This window comes from Amia ocellicauda, chromosome 6 (assembly GCF_036373705.1).
Source record: "Amia ocellicauda isolate fAmiCal2 chromosome 6, fAmiCal2.hap1, whole genome shotgun sequence".
Classification (NCBI taxonomy): Eukaryota; Metazoa; Chordata; class Actinopteri; order Amiiformes; family Amiidae; genus Amia; species Amia ocellicauda.
Genome location: NC_089855.1, coordinates 32,862,556 through 32,884,722, shown reverse-complemented (window position 1 = coordinate 32,884,722; position 22,167 = coordinate 32,862,556). Strand labels below are relative to the sequence as shown.

At 37.9% G+C, this 22,167-nt stretch overlaps 1 protein-coding gene across 1 annotated transcript in view; it reads right to left on the bottom strand.

The window, feature by feature from the left end:
* The window catches only part of stxbp5l (syntaxin binding protein 5L), a 298,005-nt gene that overhangs the window by 18,882 nt on the left and 256,956 nt on the right, over positions 1 to 22,167 (bottom strand). The window contains exons 21-22 of the mRNA XM_066706964.1: positions 20,634 to 20,738; positions 14,101 to 14,151 (exon numbers count right to left, since the gene is read on the bottom strand). Coding sequence (XP_066563061.1) covers positions 14,101 to 14,151; positions 20,634 to 20,738 — 156 coding nt within the window. The remainder of the gene's footprint in view (positions 1 to 14,100; positions 14,152 to 20,633; positions 20,739 to 22,167) is intronic.

The window sequence follows — 22,167 nt, the reverse complement described above, 5'->3', positions numbered from 1 at the left end:
ACTAACAAAAAAAAGGGTTTTGTCATTGTCCTCAAGCTACCCAGGATATACAATAGTTTTCCAAAAATAAAGCAGATTTGGACTTACATCTTAAGCCCACACATCTTAAGCCTTACATAACCTGTAAAATAGACAACCTTATAAACCTTATTTGATGCAGCTGTGTTTGCCATTACAGGAGATGGTTTTAACAATGATCTCCTTTCTGGACAAACTAATACATTGAAAGCTCCATAGCTTTGCAAGTTAAGGAACAGGAACTTGTTACTAGGGTGTTCTCTGCCCCTGGCTCACTGTATGCATCTAAAACTAATGAATTAATTGTGCTCAATACACCAAATGAGAAGAAAATCTGAGGTGACATAGTTCACCCACTAGTCTGTAGATAAAAAAGTATTAGTTAAAGAACTAGTTATGATAATAATATTGATAAACATTAATACAAAACTAAACTATAACTAAACTCATGCTAATCAACTTTATAAGTTATCACTTATATTCTGATATAGATAACTAGTACCAAGACTTTTTGAGGCCATAACCATATAAGATAAGAGTATCTGTTATCCTATCATCATAAGATAATTTATTTATAATATATTATAATATTAAAATATCATAATTCCTTTGACTGGAGACAATGGCTGATAAAAACAAAACACAGACATTTTCTTTTTTCTTAAATATATTTTTCTTTTTGCCTCAATGAGCCACCATAAATAAATATATAGTATACAGGATTTGTTTATTTATTTTTGTACAAACATACAATATTCATAGTGACAAATTCTTGGCTTTGTTAAATAAAATAATAATAAAAAGGAAGAGAAAAAAATGAATACATAAAATAGAAATGAGATGACTCTGCTGCATAAGACTGAAAAGGTCAGACGCTGCTTGACTTTACGAGAACAGCTGCATTTGTAAATCACTGACAAATAACCCCTTAGTTTAGCTCAAAGCTAATACTAAACAGCATAGGAAAACAAACAAAAAAAGCTTTTGGGAATTCAAATCATAGCAATAGCAATGCTTGTTTCTCGCTCTTAGGCTAGAATGAAAACTCATATATATAACAAACAAGCACCTTAATCAGACTCATTCCATCTCCGTGCATAATTCTTCAGATTAAAGCATATTTATACTGATTTTAAGATCTCTCTGCTGTACTTCATCAGCAACAACATAAAATGCTTTGTCTGCACTGTGTTGTAGTTCATAACTAATGTATCTGTAATTATCCCACATTAACTCAGCCTTTTGTGGTTAAATTACTTCATTATAGCTTTCCCTCAGTGTTCACATTATACAGCATTAATGTCTCTGAAATTATGGATACTGATCACCATTAAGAGCAACTTTCTCCCAGACACACAGAAATAAAACCTTTTCAAAATAAATATTTAATTAAAACAAGGAACTAGTTTTTCTACTAGTCTAGAAAACTATACGTTCTGAAAAGATTCCTGTAGTATTTCAATAAATGGGCTGAGGAGACAAGTTACAACATTTGCTTTAAGTATAAAAGTGCCTGATACAATTGCTTCCCTGTCCAGCTTTGGTTTTAGTCTTGCAAAGTATATTCAACCACTGTTTATAATTGGAAACTTCGTTTGCATTTGAAATGGCTATATCTAAATAGATATTGGCTAATTCCACTGAACGCACACTGAGCAAAACACAAAATGTATGAATACATTCTGAATAATTTGGAACTCCTTTAAGGCAAAACATGTTCACCTTGTTAACCCACACAGAAATATTATTTAGCATCAATGTCTTTTGAATACTGCTAGATAATGAACTGTCAACTATAGCTAAAATAATAAAGTTGTTGTTGGCAAGATGACTGAGATTTATTGACTAATGTACCTTGCTCGGTCTAGGCATTACATTTATTGCACGTACTTCCCAGCAGACAGAGAGTGCCATACATTATATAGGATGATCCATTTATACATGCCCCCCACTGTTCCAAAGCACTACAAGACATCATGACTTTGGCAGACACAGCCCGCAGACTGCTACCAGAAAGAGTAGCAAGAGACACACAGCAAGAAGCAATGATTGCACATCCTATCGAACTGAGAGACCCGCAGGCCTGATTCCTGTCTTCATTTGTTTTAATAATCATGAGCAGCAATGTTTTGCTCAAGTCTCAAATGAGTTGAAAGGTTCTCACAATATATATTATTCTCACATCAAATTCCTCAGGCATGCATCTCATGATACTCCTTGGATGCATGGCTAGGAAGAGTAAAACTGAGCATTTTGGTTCTGTCAAAGTATAAACAACAAACAGGAAATCTGTAGTTCTTGGACATTTGCAGATATAAATCCATAGAATGCCATTAAAATTAAAACTGAACATAATCTGAAAACAATGCAAAAGAACCACTTACCGTAAGGTTTCCTGTCCATGCACTGAAGGTATAATTTGTTTCAGTTTCAAGTTTAGGTATTTCAAATCTTTATAATTACTACTGGAATATCATACATATGTTCACGTTAGATTAAAAGGAAATATAGGTTAGATAATTAATGTAAGACACTTAACTTGATCTGAAAGGATAATTTACTAGTTGGTCACTCTTTAAATTCCTATTGAATGAATATATGAAAACCACAGTAATAACTCATGAATATCCCATGCACTTCCTGTGAGTTCTGATGTTAATTACATGTAACAGGTAAAGTTAGGGTCAGGATCAGGGTTAAGTACAGGGTTACAGACTAGGGTTGGGGTAAGGGCTGATTCATGTGATCAACATCAGAGCTCAGAGGAAGTGAAGGAGATATTCTTGTGTTCACATCAATATATTTGTACATTAATACATTAGGAATTTTTGGACACTATTGCAAAGTTTTGCTTGTTTTGCTTAGTAACATTACTCAAATAGATCACTGTGAAGCACAGCGCTTTACTGGTGTTTTTAATGGTACTCCAATATACTCAAAATGAACAGCAACACCCAACTCAATACAGAAGTAATTCATTTTCAAGGTATTGAGCAGAATGTGTACAATAACTACAGACTGTGAAATAGACTTCTTACAGTAAGTTCTGCTTTAGACCAACACATAGGAAAGAATGTACACTTGTACATCAAAGTCACAGGATTCAAGGAAGATCCTGCCACTACCATGCTTCCATTCCACATATTAAAATACAATTATTTTGTGCAACAACAGAGGCCTTTGAAAAGCCCCTAAACCCTTGTACAATAGTCACTAATAGTCCCACTTAAAATCATGTTAAAAAAATACAGAATCATTATTTTGTGGAAGTGAAAACAACAGACTTCCTTTCTTGTGCATTTAAAAATAACACTAATTAATAACTAATTAACATCATTGTGAGTCATTCTGTTTCTTCCAAGAAACCCAATGAGCTCTTAGGACTGAAAATGGTTTCCTAACTATTAAAAATAAAACAAACAAAATCAGATTAAAATAAAAACGTGGTCTCTTTTTTTAAAGCACAATATGTGGTGTGAAATATAACCACTGGTCTGCCTTGTGCAGAAGTATCAAGATTGAGAATTAAATTTAGTGTAGACCTCCTGGGGTGCCTGTCTCGCCCTGGAACTAGAGTCTCAGCAGGAAATAGATAAATAAATAAAGTAAAGGCTACAGTAGGTAAAGGCAAATCTTCCAGCACTGGGGATTCTCACTGAAATGCAGACAAAAAATATATTATATTTAATCAGGGCTGAAGTGGATGGAAGGGGGATGGTGAGCAAACAGTATACTGTCAGAAAGAATGCTGCTATAAAACATTTATAAAAGGTGAGTCTGTTCAGATTTGTGGTGGTAAATACTTCATTTGAATCTAAATGAACAAAAGGGTAAAGCAGGCTCCAGAAGCTTCACTTTATTTACTTCAAAAGCCACTTTCAAGTATTTGGTTCCATATAGCAAATCCTATTGCTTCCTTCATTAAATAATTCCAGTGCATGATAATGTGTCTGTAAAAAATGTCTTGCACAACTAATTCCTCAACTCATTTGGTGTAGTCAGACCAACCTACCCTTACGAAAATGAAATATATTGCAATATATTTTAATATATGTGTTTTGAAAATAAATATATTTCAAAATACATTGTCATACTTACCATATATGTAGCCTTCTTAGCAAAATATATTGTAGAGTATGCCATTGATAAAATATACACTCACCTAAAGGATTATTAGGAACACCTGTTCAATTTCTCATTAATGCAATTATCTAACCAACCAATCACATGGCAGTTGCTTCAATGCATTTAGGGGTGTGGTCCTGGTCAAGACAATCTCCTGAACTCCAAACTGAATGTCTGAATGGGAAAGAAAGGTGATTTAAGCAATTTTGAGCGTGGCATGTTTGTTGGTGCCAGACGGGCCGGTCTGAGTATTTCACAATCTGCTCAGTTACTGGGATTTTCACGCACAACCATGTCTAGGGTTTACAAAGAATGGTGTGAAAAGGGAAAAACATCCAGTATGCGGCAGTCCTGTGGGCGAAAATGCCTTGTTGATGCTAGAGGTCAGAGGAGAATGGGCCGACTGATTCAAGCTGATAGAAGAGCAACTTTGACTGAAATAACCACTCGTTACAACCGAGGTATGCAGCAAAGCATTTGTGAAGCCACAACACGTACAACCTTTAGGCGGATGGGCTACAACAGCAGAAGACCCCACCGGGTACCACTCATCTCCACTACAAATAGGAAAAAGAGGCTACAATTTGCACAAGCTCACCAAAATTGGACAGTTGAAGACTGGAAAAATGTTGCCTGGTCTGATGAGTCTCGATTTCTGTTGAGACATTCAAATGGTAGAGTCAGAATTTGGCGTAAACAGAATGAGAACATGGATCCATCATGCCTTGTTACCACTGTGCAGGCTGGTGGTGGTGGTGTAATGGTGTGGGGGATGTTTTCTTTGCACACTCTAGGCCCCTTAGTGCCAATTGGGCATCGTTTAAATGCCATGGCCTACCTGAGCATTGTTTCTGACCATGTCCATCCCTTTATGACCACCATGTACCCATCCTCTGATGGCTACTTCCAGCAGGATAATGCACCATGTCACAAAGGTCAAATCATTTCAAATTGGTTTCTTGAACATGACAATGAGTTCACTGTACTAAACTGGCCCCCACAGTCACCAGATCTCAACCCAATAGAGCATCTTTGGGATGTGGTGGAACGGGAGCTTCGTGCCCTGGATGTGCATCCCACAAATCTCCATCAACTGCAAGATGCTATCCTATCAATATGGGCCAACATTTCTAAAGAATGCTTTCAGAACCTTGTTGAATCAATGCCACGTAGAATTAAGGCAGTTCTGAAGGCGAAAGGCGGTCAAACACAGTATTAGTATGGTGTTCCTAATAATCCTTTAGGTGAGTGTATTTCCTGGTATATTATATAATATACTATAATACACACAATCTATACTGTTTTATATGTACCACAGAAAGAGAAACATTCAAAAGTTCACTCAGTCAGTCACATTGACTTTTCATTTTAGAAATATATAAACAATATAAACCTATAGGATCACCCAAAAAGTATATGATACACACATTTCAACTGAAAGTTATGTGGCTTCCAAGCTGGATCCCATAGCTATAATTAATTCACATTTCAATCGGGTTGTTTCAGAACTATTTCACTAATGGTTATAACAAAGTTAATCAGTGTTAAAGTCTGTTACCAACATCCATTCTTTCTCAGATTACACCTGTTTGAAACTAGAGGTCTGCCATGTAAATGAAAGCATATAACAAAGGCAAATGATATCATGAGAAAATTTTACAAACATCTTGAACAAATAATCCTGGACAGCAAATAACTCTTCAGCCTATTTCTGATGTCTACTACAATTGTGAAAAAAAAAAAAAAAAAAAAAAAAAAAAAAAAAAAAAAATATATATATATATATATATATATATATATATATATATATACACTCACCTAAAGGATTATTAGGAACACCATACTAATACTGTGTTTGACTCCCTTTCGCCTTCAGAACTGCCTTAATTCTATGTGGCATTGATTCAACAAGGTGCTGAAAGCATTCATTAGAAATGTTGGCCCATATTGATAGGATAGCATCTTGCAGTTGATGGAGATTTGTGGGATGCACATCCAGGGCACGAAGCTCCCGTTCCACCACATCCCAAAGATGCTCTATTGGGTTGAGATCTGGTGACTGTGGGGGCCAGTTTAGTACAGTGAACTCATTGTCATGTTCAAGAAACCAATTTGAAATGATTCGACCTTTGTGACATGGTGCATTATCCTGCTGGATGTAGCCATCAGAGGATGGGTACATGGTGGTCATAAAGGGATGGACATGGTCAGAAACGATGCTCAGGTAGGCCGTGGCATTTAAATGATGCCCAATTGGCACTAAGGGGCCTAAAGTGTGCCAAGAAAACATCCCCCACACCATTACACCACCACCAGCAGCCTGCACAGTGGTAACAATGCATGATGGATCCATGTTCTCATTCTGTTTACGCCAAATTCTGACTCTACCATCTGAATGTCTCAACAGAAATCGAGACTCATCAGACCAGGCAACATTTTTCCAGTCTTCAACTGTCCAATTTTGGTGAGCTTGTGCAAATTGTAGCCTCTTTTTCCTATTTGTAGTGGAGATGAGTGGTACCTGGTGGGGTCTTCTGCTGTTGTAGCCCATCCGCCTCAAGGTTGTACGTGTTGTGGCTTCACAAATGCTTTGCTGCATACCTCGGTTGTAACGAGTGGTTATTTCAGTCAAAGTTGCTCTTCTATCAGCTTGAATCAGTTGGCCCATTCTCCTCTGACCTCTAGCATCAACAAGGCATTTTCGCCCCCACAGGACTGCCGCATACTGGATGTTTTTCCCTTTTCACACCATTCTTTCTAAACCCTAGAAATGGTTGTGCGTGAAAATCCCAGTAACTGAGCAGATTGTGAAATACTCAGACGGGCCCGTCTGGCACCAACAATCATGCCACGCTCAAAATTGCTTAAATCACCTTTCTTTCCCATTCAGACATTCAGTTTGGAGTTCAGGAGATTGTCTTGACCAGGACCACACCCCTAAATGCATTGAAGCAACTACCATGTGATTGGTTGGTTAGATAATTGCATTAATGAGAAATTGAACAGGTGTTCCTAATAATCCTTTAGGTGAGTGTATATATATATATATACAGCTCTGGAAAAAAATAAGAGTAATTCAGAAATCAATGTTAAGTGGTCTCTTAATTTTTTCCAGAGCTGTATATAGTCCTATAGCCTTTAACAAATCGCATTTCACAACCAGGGATAATATATATGACATCATCCTGGGGGTCCATGATGAGATTGGAGCCGCAGTCTCTGATGCCATGGTGCAACAACTGCATCACCAATGAAACTTCAATGAGGCTGCAGGACGCTATAATATATATTCGTCAATATGAGAATTTGCTGGCAACACCACAAACATATATTTTTGCATAGGCAAGTCAATAACGACACATTTCTGCTTAAGTTTAACGAGGATATTGTTGTTTGTGAGATCATCTTTGGCCAGTGATGGAAAATTGTATTTTTCAACTTTTTCTGTAGACTTATATTATGGTATAGAAAAGCATATTTCCCTGTCACAACCAAGAAAGCACAGATGCGTGCAGCCTATGTATCCTGAAGCAACACAGTGTAACTAGAGCTTTTCACGACTAGCAATGACTGGACAACTGCCTGCGCATGTGTACGCATTCGTTTGTGCTTTAGAAAGTATCCCGTTAACTAAAAACTGAAAGGGTCTTTACCCAATCAGAATCCACTCCGTATACATACCATTACTTTTAAAACTGGATTTGTTTCTGAGAAGCCAGAGATGATGGTTTTTATGATAGTTTTCTCCATTTCGACAACAATGTCAGAATATGCTTTGGTTGAATCACAACAAGGAGAAGACAGAGGACGTGTCTCCACATTTAGCACAACTCTGCTGAAAAACTCTGAACCAAGAGATTGGAAGAAAACTTCTTGAGTGGCCAGAACAGGGAAGAAAAAACGCCAGAGGGATGCCTGATGAGTAAAGTCTCAGGTGAGTAAATAATATAATTTAGCGATATGATTTCTAAAAATGTAAAGTAGTATTCTGTATGCTAGTACTGTATGCTTCAACTAGTAATTTGTTTTAATAAGACATATGAATTAGATTAAGTAATGGCAAGCAGCCTAATTTTGTGAACTTTCTCAGTAGCTAATCTAGTATAATATTAATTGCAGATAAAGAAAGGGTCCTAATGGCACCTGAGAAGAACAAGAATGGCATTGAAACTGTCATCAATATGAACAGAATCACTAAGAAAACGTCTCTGAGGATCCAGAATCGAATCAAAGAATTAAAGAAGGAAACAAAGGTACAAGTTATGTCAAGATATTCAGTTGGTCTATTGTATTGCTTTGGTAACTTTTACATACTGTATTGTATATAATCTTAAGTAAAACAATGTGTTAACTGTGTCTACAATAAGAGTGATATGTTTTACAGTTACTATATGTATAGACTTAATATTCCCTTAAATTAAAGAGTATAAGTAGAGTGATAGAATATAATGATATAGGAGCATTAAAACACATTTTACAAGTTTACCTTTTACAAGTATATCAACTAATTATATACACCGATCAGTCATAAGATTATGACCACCTGCCTAATATTGTGTAGGTCCCCCTTTTGCCACCAAAACAGCCCTGACCCGTCGAGGCGTGGACTCCACTAGACCTCTGAAGGTGTGCTGTGGTATCTGGCACCAAGATGTTCGCAGCAGATCCTTTAAGTCCTGTAAGTTGCGAGGTGGGGCCTCCATGGATCGGACTTGTTTGTCCAGCACATCCCACCAATATACTTAATATTATATTTAAGTTATATTCAAAATATATAAAAATATAAGTTTAAATATATTTTTCTTATATAATATAGTACACACCGATCAGTCATAACATTATGACCACTGACAGGTGAAGTGAATAACACTGATAATCTCGTTATCATGGCACCTGTCAGTGGGTGGGATATATTAGACAGCAAGTGAACATTTTGTCCTCAAAATTGATGTGTTAGAAGCAGGAAAAATGGGCAAGCGTAAGGATCTGAGTGACTTTGACAAGGGCCAAATTGTGATGGCTAGACGACTGGTCAGAGCATCTCCAAAACTGCAGCTCTTGTGGGGTGTTCCCGGTCTGTAGTGGTCAGTACCTATCAAAAGTGGACCAAGGACCGGCGACAGGGTCATGGGTGGCCAAGGCTCATTGATGCAGGTGGGGAGTGAAGGCTGGCCCATGTGATGCGATCCAACAGACGAGCTACTGTAGCTCAAATTGCTGAAAAAGTTAATGCTGGTTCTGATAGAAAGGTGTCAGAACACACAGTGCATCACAGTTTTTTGCGTATGGGGCTGCGTAGCCACAGACCAGTCAGGGTGCCCATGCTGACCCCTGTCCACTGCCGAAAGTGCCTACAATGGGCACGTGAGCATCAGAACTGGACCACGGAGCAATGGAAGAAGGTGGCCTGGTCTGATGAATCACGAGTTCAAGGTGTTGACTTGGCCTCCAAATTCCCCAGATCTCAATCCAATCGAGCATCTGTGGGATGTGCTGGACAAACAAGTCCGATCCATGGAGGCCATGATGTCATAATGTTATGGCTGATCGGTGTATTTTACCATATATTTCAGTATAAAATGAAATATACTAAAGCAGCAATAATTGATATATAAAAGTATATTTTAAACATATATTATAAAATATATTAAGTATATTTATAAAATACATCTTAAAATATATTACATATATTTACATTTTAAATATGTTTTATTTTTGTAAGGGTAAGTCTGTGTAAATCTCCCTTTTTCAGTTGCACATTGTACAAACCCATTGCATAGATCAATCAATTAACAAAGATTAAGAATAAGAATTATTAGTGATACCACTTGAACTCATATACGTAAACTACCTATGGATGCTGACAGTTTCTCACAGTGCCATGGTAGCAAACTTAAACAACACATAGCTAAATGCTCTTCCTAAACACTTTGATTGGGAGAGATTTATCAAAATTGATCAACACAATCTCATTTTAAGAGAAGGCAACCTTGACCAAAGTCAACATCACAAACTCCTATAAATGTGCTTTTTGCATTGATAAACCCAAGAACATCTAAATGAAGAAAGATTAAATACAAAATAAATCTGATAACCAATACTGCTTTAAAAAAAAATGATAATCACATTTCAGATATACACTAGTATCTTACCAAATACTGTTTATTTATTTATTATAGCTTTGAAATGTAGATTTAAAACACTACAAAAACAAAAATAACAATAAAGTCGGATATTAGAAAACACAAGAGCCTAGTTGGCAGTTGGTGAATACTAATTTGTATTAATGCTATGCTGGATGTGAATCAATGGATTTCAGTAGATATGGACACAGGCAAACAGATTTCAGTTGGCTTTGGAATGTATTTTGGCAGCGCGCAGTTATACACGTTCGATAGCAGATGTGAGTCAGGGTAAACAAGCACTTTAAACATTTATCTAATGTCTCGTAATCAGGAAAGCTCTCAGAGACTCACAGATGACAATTTTTAAAACACCAAGTGATAACGACTGGTTACATTGCCTTTAAACAATACTCCATGTTTTGCCATGCATACATTTATTTATTTTCCCTTTAAAAACATTATTTCTTGTATTTACTTTTGCAGTGGCAAGTACTTCTTTGTGTTGTCAATGTAACTGCATATTTTTTACCTGCACTGCAATCCTAAATCTATAACTAATAAGTATCAAGTATATCTACATTGCCTACAGTCATTTTCTATTTGTAGTCTATATCACCATCATGTAAATTCCATCATGTTTATTTTTTAATTTCCTGACCACGGCTCAAAATCTGGAAAAAAATGGTTGACGCCAAGAATTGTTTTATTATTTTCTCCAGATTAGTATTGTTCTTTTATTCGTAAAGACGAAGAATACAACTGTAATCTGAATATGTTGGTAAGTTGTTTTGTATTTAATTAAAACTACCCCATTATAGCCATTTATATAGTGACCAACTCTTCACACCACATTGAATCCTTAGCGGAACCAGGGAAACAAAGGAGAAAGGAAGACAGACACCGCACCAACACATAAAGACTTAAAGGGAATCTAAAACACCTCAGAAGTGACACACAATATCTCCTAGTGCTGATTTCAGTTCTGGGGGTGTTCAGAGAGCCATACTTATTCTGCCCTGGGGAATATAAACCATGGGCCGGATTAAATGAAAACTTTGACCCACCCACTAATAGAAAACTATAGAATTGTACTCAGTTATGGCTTCATTTTTAGTAAGATGGCACTTTCTTCTAACCATAAATGTAACCGCTATGATGTACCGTACAGGTTTGTAATTTGCTATTAGCAGGTGGGTCAAAGTTTTGATTTAATCTGGCCCCATGGCTAGGGAGGAAGCCTGGATTCAAACTGACATTGTCCAGCTTGAATACCTTGGGTTTTAACCTCTAAGGACTCCTCATTATATTTCAAAGTATTGTGTTCAGGTAGGATACACATTAGAGATTCCAAATTCAATACCTGGAGAGCAACTATAGTCCCTTGATCAGTATGTTCACCTTATATACTGCAAAGTGTATTTCCTTATTATGTTTAATGTTTATTACATCACTTAACCCTCCAGTTACCCTCAAATTTATTAACATATTTTATCCTTTGGGTCATTTTGACCCCAGCAATTTAAACCTGTGTCAGGTACTTTATGTTTCTTTGTTGACTACCTAAATAGCCCTTTAAATAAAACATAACCCCTAACCTATACATCCAGAATACCTATTGCGCGACTATGGAAAAATATGCAAATCACCATAAAATCTCACTGATTGACCTAAAATTGGAAAGTACGATCTTTTTGGTGTTTAAATGGATTTATATTATTTCTAAGTACAGATTATTGTTCTGTATAACATTTGGAAAGAAGAACAATTTCTGTTATCAAGTGTAGTAACATGTATTATGTTCGGGGTCAATGCTGCCCATATTTTGATACCGTATTTGGCTGGTTTGCTTGGTATGTATTGTCTGAAGGAACAGCGCCCATGAAATGCAACCAGACCTTCGTTCACAGTGATGCGGGGGCCTGGATTGTAAAGAAAGGGTAATCACTGGACCCATATTGCTGCGAGTTTGTCACGCTCTTGTCACCCCTGCCTTGTTTCTCTGTCATCAAAGTATATGACATGGAGTGTCTTTAGAGATATGGTGGCTGGAAATATTGCCCTTCCAGTATCAGTACTCCAATGGCTTGCTGTTACTTCTCCTTTTGACTTGTACACTGCTGCCAAAATGAGCAACTCAATGTAGGCTTGCAAGTGGGTCACATCCAAGTCTTTCCAACAATCCCCATACACGCGCCTCCCCTCTAAGTTTGTCATCTCAAGTATATCCTTTTCGATTGATGGTGTTACGAAGAGCTCAGATGCTGATTTGATGTCTTGGACATGGCTGACAGCGTATCTGGTGGGGCCTGGAACCATTCTGATGACATTAGCAGCACTAAGTCTACCCTGTCGTTCAAGTGGGGAGAGGGACCATAATAACTTTCCATTTTTGGAAGGAAATGTGTCTGCTGGTGGTTGAGAAACAACAGGAGGGTCAACATTAAGTCTCATTCTCATCAGAGAAGGATGCCTCATAATCAGGGTCCTCCTCAACATTCTCCTCTGTCTCAGACACATTCTACTCTATGTCACTTTCACTGTCAAAGAGCTGTGACAAAACCTCATTGACAGAAAACCTTTGCTTACAGGTAATTTTCAATTGAGAGAGCACATAAAGAGAGAGCTCACAGAGCACCAAGAGAAATGGTTTAGAAGGCTGCTGTGCAAGCTTTTATAAGTTTGCTCCTTCCCTATGTTGGGTGAACTATTAATGTCTTCACGAGAATTATGTTTTCCCCTCCCCCACAGCGTGGGAAATATCAAAGTTCTCATGGGAATTATGTTTTTCCCTCCCCCATGTCGTGTGAACTATCAGTGGTTCTAGCAATACTACAGGTATGGTTATGTTAGGTTAGGGCCCTAAAGCAGAGGGAGGTTTTTTGAAGATTATAAAATTGCATGTTATAGTGAGCTCAATATCATCCAAAACAACAAAAAACAAATGTGTGTACAATTTTGATATCTCTCATATGTTTTATACAGCTAAAACAGCCTGGAGCCAAATTGACCCCAAAGAACACTGATGCTACAAAATGTGTACAGGACATTGAAAATATCATCATGTTAATTTTATGTTTACCCAGTTGTCCCCATTAAATTATGAAAATTCAATGCAATCAAATTGACCCCAAAGATAATAGGAGGGTTAAATTGATGCCAGGGCCAAAATACACAAACACACACTTGTTTGATCATTAAAATCACAATTAAAATATGGATTTTAGAAGCATTTCCCACTTTGAAACAACTGAATGATTATTGTGTACACTGGGATACCAATCTGCTTTCGGCAATTTCCAAAATAATAAATAGAGAAAAACACTTGCATTGTTTTGTTCTTTTTTCAGAAGATAACGTTGAAAAAATTACCTAGCAGAGCATAACCTGCAAATAAATCATGAGTGAACTATACAGAAACCATATTTGTAGTAGAGTAGAGACGGAGGTGAAAGAGTCAAGGAAATGAATAAAACGGAGGCGAATTAATGAGGTCTGGGAGACATTGGATTTGAGTATGCTCCAATTACAATGAGGTGAAGCTATTCTGTGATGTTAGATTTCACAAATTATGGGCATGTGGATACGGTAAGAGACCATAGAAATACGTAATACTTAAAAAATAAAATAAATCTCAACTTTAAAATAGCAGAATGTCATATGCAGCCAACAGAATCGTATGATCTGATCTGAAAAATGCTTTTAACTTTAGAGAGAGAATTTTCTGAATTTCACATTTGTTAAAATGATCAGAATAAAGAAAAAAGAAACGGAAAAAAATATAAATAAATAAATAAATAAAAAACGGAAAACTGTTGGCTTTCGCCTACCGTACCAAGATCAGTCTTAAGATCTGTTGGTAGACTTAACTTTCTGGGTCCCTTAACTGAAACAAAAGAAGTAAGAAAGAAAGAAGCAAGTTAATAGTTTACAAAAAAAGAGAAAACCAAACCAAACCAAACGAAACAAGCAAATAAATAGGAAGGTGCAGAAACGTAAAAAAACAATCAAATAAAAATAAAATAATAATTGTTATAATAAAGATTGTTAAAAAAACATGCAAGAAAAGTCCATATATTTCACAAGCAAATGCATTGGCCATTATGGTCACATGCGGAGGCTCATTCGACAGTCTGCATTCCCACCAAAATGACTTCATCCACCATATAACAAACCACAGGTGAAAGCAGCAGATCTTTTTAGATTTTTTTATAATTGTAGTTTTTCCATAAGCAATGTGTGCTCTGATGGTACACATTAAATTGACCTTTTTATTGTTACTTACACCTGTCATTATGTGCCATTTCAATGTAAATAAAAACATATATATATATATATCACTGTGAGGCAGTAGGACAGATAAGGGACTTGAGTAAACCAAAACAAAATTTAATTAAAAAAATAAATAAAATCACCTATTTTTAATGTATGATTTTTAAGAGGATTTTTTTCTAAAGATTTATTTGTGTGCTGGCCATTAAATACTAACATATTCTTATTCTGAATACATTTTTGGATGGCTTCACTATGTAATGGATATGAAAGAAAGGAATAAAAATAAAAAGTGGCGTCTCTGTGAATCCAGGAGGGAGATGATTTCATGAAAAAGCTGCATCAAACTGACATGGAAACAACAACTGCAAAAAAAAAAAAAAAATCTTAGATCATTAGAAAATCCTTAAAATGCTCACCTAGAACAATGTGTATAAAAATTGACGTTGTTTTGAAATACATTTCATTAGCTTTTTAAGGGTCCAAATATGTAGTATAGGCTGCAGAGGAAGATTAAAATTAATTAATTTTGAATATTACATGTGTTTTGGTTAAGGACCAAACGTTCTGTCAAGTTAAAGGTTCATTTTAATTCCTATTTGTGATTGATATGAAAATGGTTTCAGAAGAGAAGGAATGGGATTTTTTCTCTCTCTCTCTCTCTCTCTCTCTCTCTCTCTATATATATATATATATATATATATATATATATATATATATACACACACACACACACACTGATCAGCCATAACATTATGACAGTGGGTGGGATATATTAGGCAGCAAGTGAACATTTTTTCCTCAAAGTTGATGTGTTAGAAGCAGGAAAAATGGGCAAGCGTAAGGTTCAGAGAGACTTTGACAAGGGCCAAATTGTGATGGCTAGACGACTGGGTCAGAGCATCTCCAAAACTGCAGCTCTTGTGGGGTGTTCCTGGTCTGCAGTGGTCAGTACCTATCAAAAGTGGTCCAAGGAAGGAAAAGCAGTGAACCGGCGACAGGGTCATGGGCAGCCAAGGCTCATTGATGCACGTGGGGAGCGAAGGCTGGTCCGTGTGGTCCGATCCAACAGACGAGCTACTGTAGCTCAAATTGCTGAAAAAGTTAATGCTGGTTCTGATAGAAAGGTGTCAGAACACACAGTGCATCGCAGTTTGTTGCATATGGGGCTGCGTAGCCGCAGACCAGTCGGGGTGCCCATGCTGACCCCTATCCACTGCCAAAAGCACCTACAATGGGCACATGAGCATCAGGACTCGACCATGGAGCAATGGAAGAAGGTGGCTTGGTGTTGACTTGGCTTCCAAATTCCTCAGATCTCAATCCAATCGAGCATCTGTGGGATGTGCTGGACAAACAAGTCCGATCCATGGTGTCCCCACCTCGCAACTTACAGGACTTAAAGGATCTGCTGCTAACGCCTTGGTGCCAGATACCACAGCACACCTTCAGAGGTCTAGTGGAGTCCATGCCTCGACGGTCAGGGCTGTTTTGGCTCTGTGGGGGCCATACCATCACTTACAGGACTCCTTGTTCTTCGTTATGCTGAAGAAAGTTCTTAATGACTTTCACTGTATGTTTGGGGTTGTTGTCATGCTGCAGAATACATTTGGGGCCAAACAGATGCCTCCCTGATGGTACTGCATGATGGATAAGTATCTGCCTGTACTTCTCAGCATTGAGGAGACCATTCATTCTGACCAAATCCCCAACTCCATTTGCAGAAATGCAGCCCCAAACTTGCAAGGAACCTCCACCATGCTTCACTGTTGCCTGCAGACACTCATTCATGTACCGCTCTCCAGCCCTTCAGCGAACAAACTGCCTTCTGCTACAGGCAAATATTTCAAATTTTGACTCATCAGTCCAGAGCACCTGCTGCAATGTTTCTGCACTCCAGTTCCTGTGTTTTCGTGCATAGTTGAGTCGCTTGGCCTTGTTTCCACGTCAGAGGTATTTGTAACAACTGAAAGTACATTGGTGTAGCCATTACATTCATTACCCATGATGGTGCTTGGTAAAAAAGTGCAATGGCAAAGAGATGGATTAGATATTGGTGGAGTAATAATGACCAGAAGAAGGGGGTCAGGCAACTCAATATCACATTGGTCAATTATTAAAGATATCCAAAAGCATGCTGCCTAGTAAGTGGACAAGTAAGACCTGGCTGTCATGGGTCAATATGGTTGACAAGATGAGAAGAATCACAATTCCTCGGGAAGGGCAGTTCACAAATGCTACTAAGAGATGGGTGATAGACTCTTGATGTGTCCTCTTCTCAGCAGGAACCAGATGTATATTGTTCATCTTCACTGATGGGCCTGGATTGGAAGAGAACATGGTGGACTTTTCCATGTACATCATATGGGCAAAGCATGGTGATTCACCAGTGGGTGATCGGAGCAGGATATCGAAGCGAATCGGTCATATCTGTCACAGGCTGGAGTTAATTCATACACTGCCATCCAGGACAGCTTGCTCAGGGCTGTTAGTTACTGGGATTCTGCATCTGAGTACCTTTGCAAGTGCATTCGTATCACACTTAAGTTCACAATGTTTAGAAACCCACTTACTCACATTGAGTATCATTTCCGCTTCTTTTGAAAAAAGGAAACACTTGAGAACAACAGGATCTGATGACATCAACCCTATTCAACTATACCACCATGTTCTCTTCAAGCGCTCCAGGTGGCCATTATATCCGGCAATAACCCATACAACATCTTCTTACTGGTGTGTACAAGTGTGAATGTCACAGTGTGTAGCGCAGTCTCTAAGCAAAGCTCTTTATATGCATTATTTGTTTTTCCAAGAATTGCTGTACAGCACACCATTTTCTTGGAGAAAACTGTGACTTTGGTAAAAGCATTAGCAAACACTGAATCTTTCTTAGCAGCTGTTAATGAAGATGTAGAGGACACCGGCTCAAGAAGAGATCATTGTGTTGATTTCTGTTGCAGTTTCACTTCTGGAGTTTTTGCGATTGATTTAATCAGTCGAGAGGAAGCCGCCTGTGGAAAGCAGGCATTCTGCTGGGCATGGAGAGTAACAAGCTGCATTTATTTTTAATGCAGATACACAGAAAAGAGAGCAAGTGAATTAATACCGGAGTCAGGAATAGACCTGGGCAAGACTATGTATTGTGAGTGTAATCTGATTAATAGGCACTTTAAATCAGTTGGTTTGTTGACTTGTATTTCTACGTTCAGGTCTTCTCTGCATGTTAGTTGTAGCTTCCAATCCTTCCGCACATTGATTTGTCAATCTAACAAAACCAAGTGGCTGCATTTAAGGCATTTTACCAAGATTATTCCTTTTAGGTTCTCCGCTGAGTACTGAGAGTTGTAGAAAACAATGAGCACGTCAAAAGCTCTTCTGTGGCCTTTGTCAAGCATTTGACAATTTTATTGTTTGTTGCTTGAGATAAGAAAAAAGAAAAGAACGCAGCCCAAGGAATGACATGAAAATTGTGGCAACGATCTCCTGAATCATGGTCACCAATTAAAAAATGAATTATTGGTGCCCACAAAGTTGAAGGCATAATTAAACACTAATTGTCATTAATTTTAAAAAGTGTAGGCAGGAATTGCTAAAGCCTGCCCACAAATGTGTCTCATGTTATACCCCCCCAACTGTGTAATCTTTGAGGCTGGGTAGCAGTGAATTTTATAATTTTTTTCATTAACTAAAAAATAATAATAATAAAGTGAATAACTTAACATCAGTCCACTATACAGGGTATCATCCACTATAAAGTAGCATTTGAAAAAGTCAGTAAGTGTCATACAGCAGAGAGTGTCGAGTAACTGTCATACAGCACAGATATCAGAGGTTCACATGCAGACTATGCCACAAGCATAAAACTCCACTGGCAGTATGTGACTGTCTGAACCCATTTGAAGTGAGGGGGGTAGAAGTTGGTTGGGGAGTCCTTGGCTCACTTTCAGCTTCAGCCCACTTTCAGCTTCAGTGTTATAAGTGAGAACTGTCATTCTATCTGTTTGGTGAAAATACAAGAAAATGGAATTGCAACAGTTTTTATTTCATTGGATGTTGAACATGAGGGGATGGGGGCTATTGCTGTGAAGCTTCATAGACTAGTAACTTGTGAATTCAACATTGATGGATGTAAAGGGAGAACATTTGAATGAAATATTCAAATGATAAAATTAGTTTGCTAATCAATACGTTGTCACATTGGAGTGTTATACCAGAAACTTACATAGGACAGCAGATAATAATAAAGGCAGTAATGATGATAATGAAAGTGATGATGATGATGATGATGATATTATTTGTATTATTATTATTAATTGTATTATTATTATTATTATTATTATTATTATTATTAATAATAATAATAATAATAATAACAATAATAATAATAATAATAATAATAATAATAATAATAATAATAATAATAATGTATTATATTTATATAGTACTTTTCATCTTGAAGGATCCCAGAGCTTGCCTTCTCATTTAAAAGCAAATTGATTAACAGTACACATTTTTATGGATATGCATATATATCAATTGGTTCATTTATACATTAATTAGCATCCCATTATATCAGCTGGGGACCTGAATATTTTAAAATGGTCAGCATCTCCGTACACTTTTTCATTGTGTTTTACAAAACAGTCTTGTACTCCAGTACCTTACCATAATTCTTAATGTGCTTAGAGCAATTATGCAGGCCTTATTACATATTGAAATCATTTTATTTCATCTGACATAAATATGGCTAAAAGCAACTTCTCTATTTTGTTTTTCAGGCAGCCTATACAATAAGTCAGTAATAATAAAAATAGAGTTCATAAAACAAGCTCCTCCTTCCTTTTCCATGATCATATATTGCTGTGGTGTCTTGTGGCTTATAGGGCTGGATTAACTAGTTTTACTTACAGTACTAGTGCAAATGCATAGTACTCAGAGGATACCATACTCTTGAGTTTTGCCATCTTGCTTTCAATTCATTAAGAGGTCTCTGGGATCCCTGTGCCATGAAGAGTACTTACATAGCACTTGAACTGCATTCAATTGACAGAGCCCTGGAAGTGAACAGTTTTCTGTTAATATCTGTCAGCAAATGAATCCAAAGCCCTGTGTGTTTACAGGGATAGAGATGCAGCTGCCTGTATTGGCTGCCATCCAAAATGTCACCCACTATATCGGCACAGTGGTTAACAGCACTTTATGCTATTGAAGGTTACTTTGCTTTCATTCAAGACGGACCCAGCTCTTATCACAATCACTCTGTTAATGGACAGTAAACACAATGACAGTGAATTTGACCTCTTTGATCTGAACATCACTGACTGAGTTAAATGTTTAATTATGCTTCTTGTGCCAAGGGCAGGAGTGGCATAAAAACCTTAAACAAGAAGCACATTGGAGGAGTAAATGATTTTAATCTTCAATTAGGCACAAGACTAAGATAAGCAGTTTGTGAGATAAGGCATGTGTGTATTTATTCAACAAATTATGTATATAACTGAGGAACAGGTTTAATGCAAGTATTACTGGGATATCTGCAGAATGAAGACAGCTAATGTTTCAGAACTTGTCATTTTTAAATGTATTATTAATTTAGATTAAAAACATATTTTGTCAATATTGAAGGCTGTCTTTCTTTAACTTTAAAATACTTTCAGAACAAAAAAGGTGGCAGTAAATCAATGCAATATTGACGCATTCAGTTTAAAAAAAATAACTAAATAACCAATTAACCAATATAAACGCAAGGGGAAATTTGCAGTTTCTAATTGAAAAAAATCCTCTGCACGCATGGTAGGTGTGATCATGAATGAAACAAAAGAGAAATAAAAATAAAAACAAACACAAATACAAAAAAAGGTCCTTTTGCACATTAAAAAGAAGGGATAGGCATCCTTGGAATATACAATAGCAGACAAGCACAGCATAGCACCCCAGTTGCACCATAGATACAGCAGTAACAATACTCTGTTAGCACTGGAGAACAGTGATGTGTTGAAGCGATGCCTGAGATTTGCATGCAAGACATTGAGGAGCTCAGGTTTCCTCTGGGCAATGATAATACAGCACTGACAGCCCGCTGACAACATCTCTTACCATTGTCCAGCAAGTAAAACACTGGACTGTAGTGACTTGCTTTCAGATTTGCAGGGGGATCTGGTAAGGAGCGGGGATCGTTTTGATGTGTGCTTGGGTAAGGAACTGAAATAAAATTAAAGAAGAATACAGTGTTTCCTTGACCAACAAAAAAGGAAAAGAAGTCAATGAAAAATGCATACCTCTCAGCCAGAAATTTACAGTTTTTCATCAACCCCTCTGTGAGACATACCAATTGCAATGGGTCTGTTTCAATAATGTATCTCAGTACAGCAAGAATTGCACTTTATATCAAGGATACATGAACGACAGGTGATCAGTCTTTATACTATTAATTGCATTAGCAACGTAGTTCTTAAATACTATTTGTTTAAGCTTCAAGCCATATATTCATCCATATATGCTCTGAGAAATAAGTAAATGAACTTCGAAACCTCAGCTTTGTTGTCCGCAGACTAAAACAATAGGTATTAAATGCAACCCCAGTTATCTGAAAAAGGAAACACTGGCCAAGGGGGAGGGGTTTCAGCGCATTTCCCTTGGAACCCAATTGAAACATCTCTATATCAAAGCTGCCATTCATTCAAATGTGCACAGGTCCCTTCCTACTTCCTGTTTGTCTGCAGAGGAACTTCCTCTTTTGCAGTGAGACTTGAAAACTTGAAGTAACCTTGCAACCCTTAGGCAGTGCTTCCTTTTTCAGATAACCGGGGTTGCATTTGCAACCTATCGTTATCTTTCAAGTTGGAAGCACTGCCCAAGGGACAAAACTGTTGCAAAGGAGGAGGCAGCGAGCTGATGAGGGAACCTGAACCAAGGCATACCACTAGGGGGCCTCGGCAACACAACTCCAGACATGAGCCAGAGAGGCCTTCCAGTCTACTAGCAGAGCTAAGACGAGACCACGGTCCTGCTGTCTACACAGTGGGGTACAGGCAAGATGCATGCACCACTGCAACACAATGCAATAATATACCGGGCGGCCTTGTAAGGCAACGTACCTGGAGGCCGAGTGACAGACCCTGGGAACACATCGACAGGGCAGTCAGCAAGCCCAGAAGCAGCTCCCATGGGTGCTCGACTGGAAGGCATAGTTCGGTAGGAAGGGACAACACAGTTCAAACTAGCTCCATCCAGGATGCACTAACAGGGGCAGACTGGGAATAGAGACCAGAAGCCAGAGCCAACAGGCTACTGGGTCTCGACTGAAGCCAACACTAGGTTCCCAATGGAAGGGACTGGGTCCGTCATGTCCAGCCTGTAGAATCAGACAAATGTGAGTGCCCAAGCTGCAGCTGCACAAATGTCTGTCAAGGGGGCTCCTTGAAAAAGGGCCCACGATGTGGCAACGCCCCGAGTCGAGTGGGCCACCAGGTATCCAGGCACTGGGGTCCCGGTGGACTTGTAGGCCATAGTAATAGTGAGAGGCACTTTTTTGAAAGCGCCTGGCCCTGTGTCCGCCCTCCATAAGACACAAACAGTTGGTCCAAGCGCCTAATGTCCTTAGTGCTTTCCAAATAGCAACTGAGGGCCC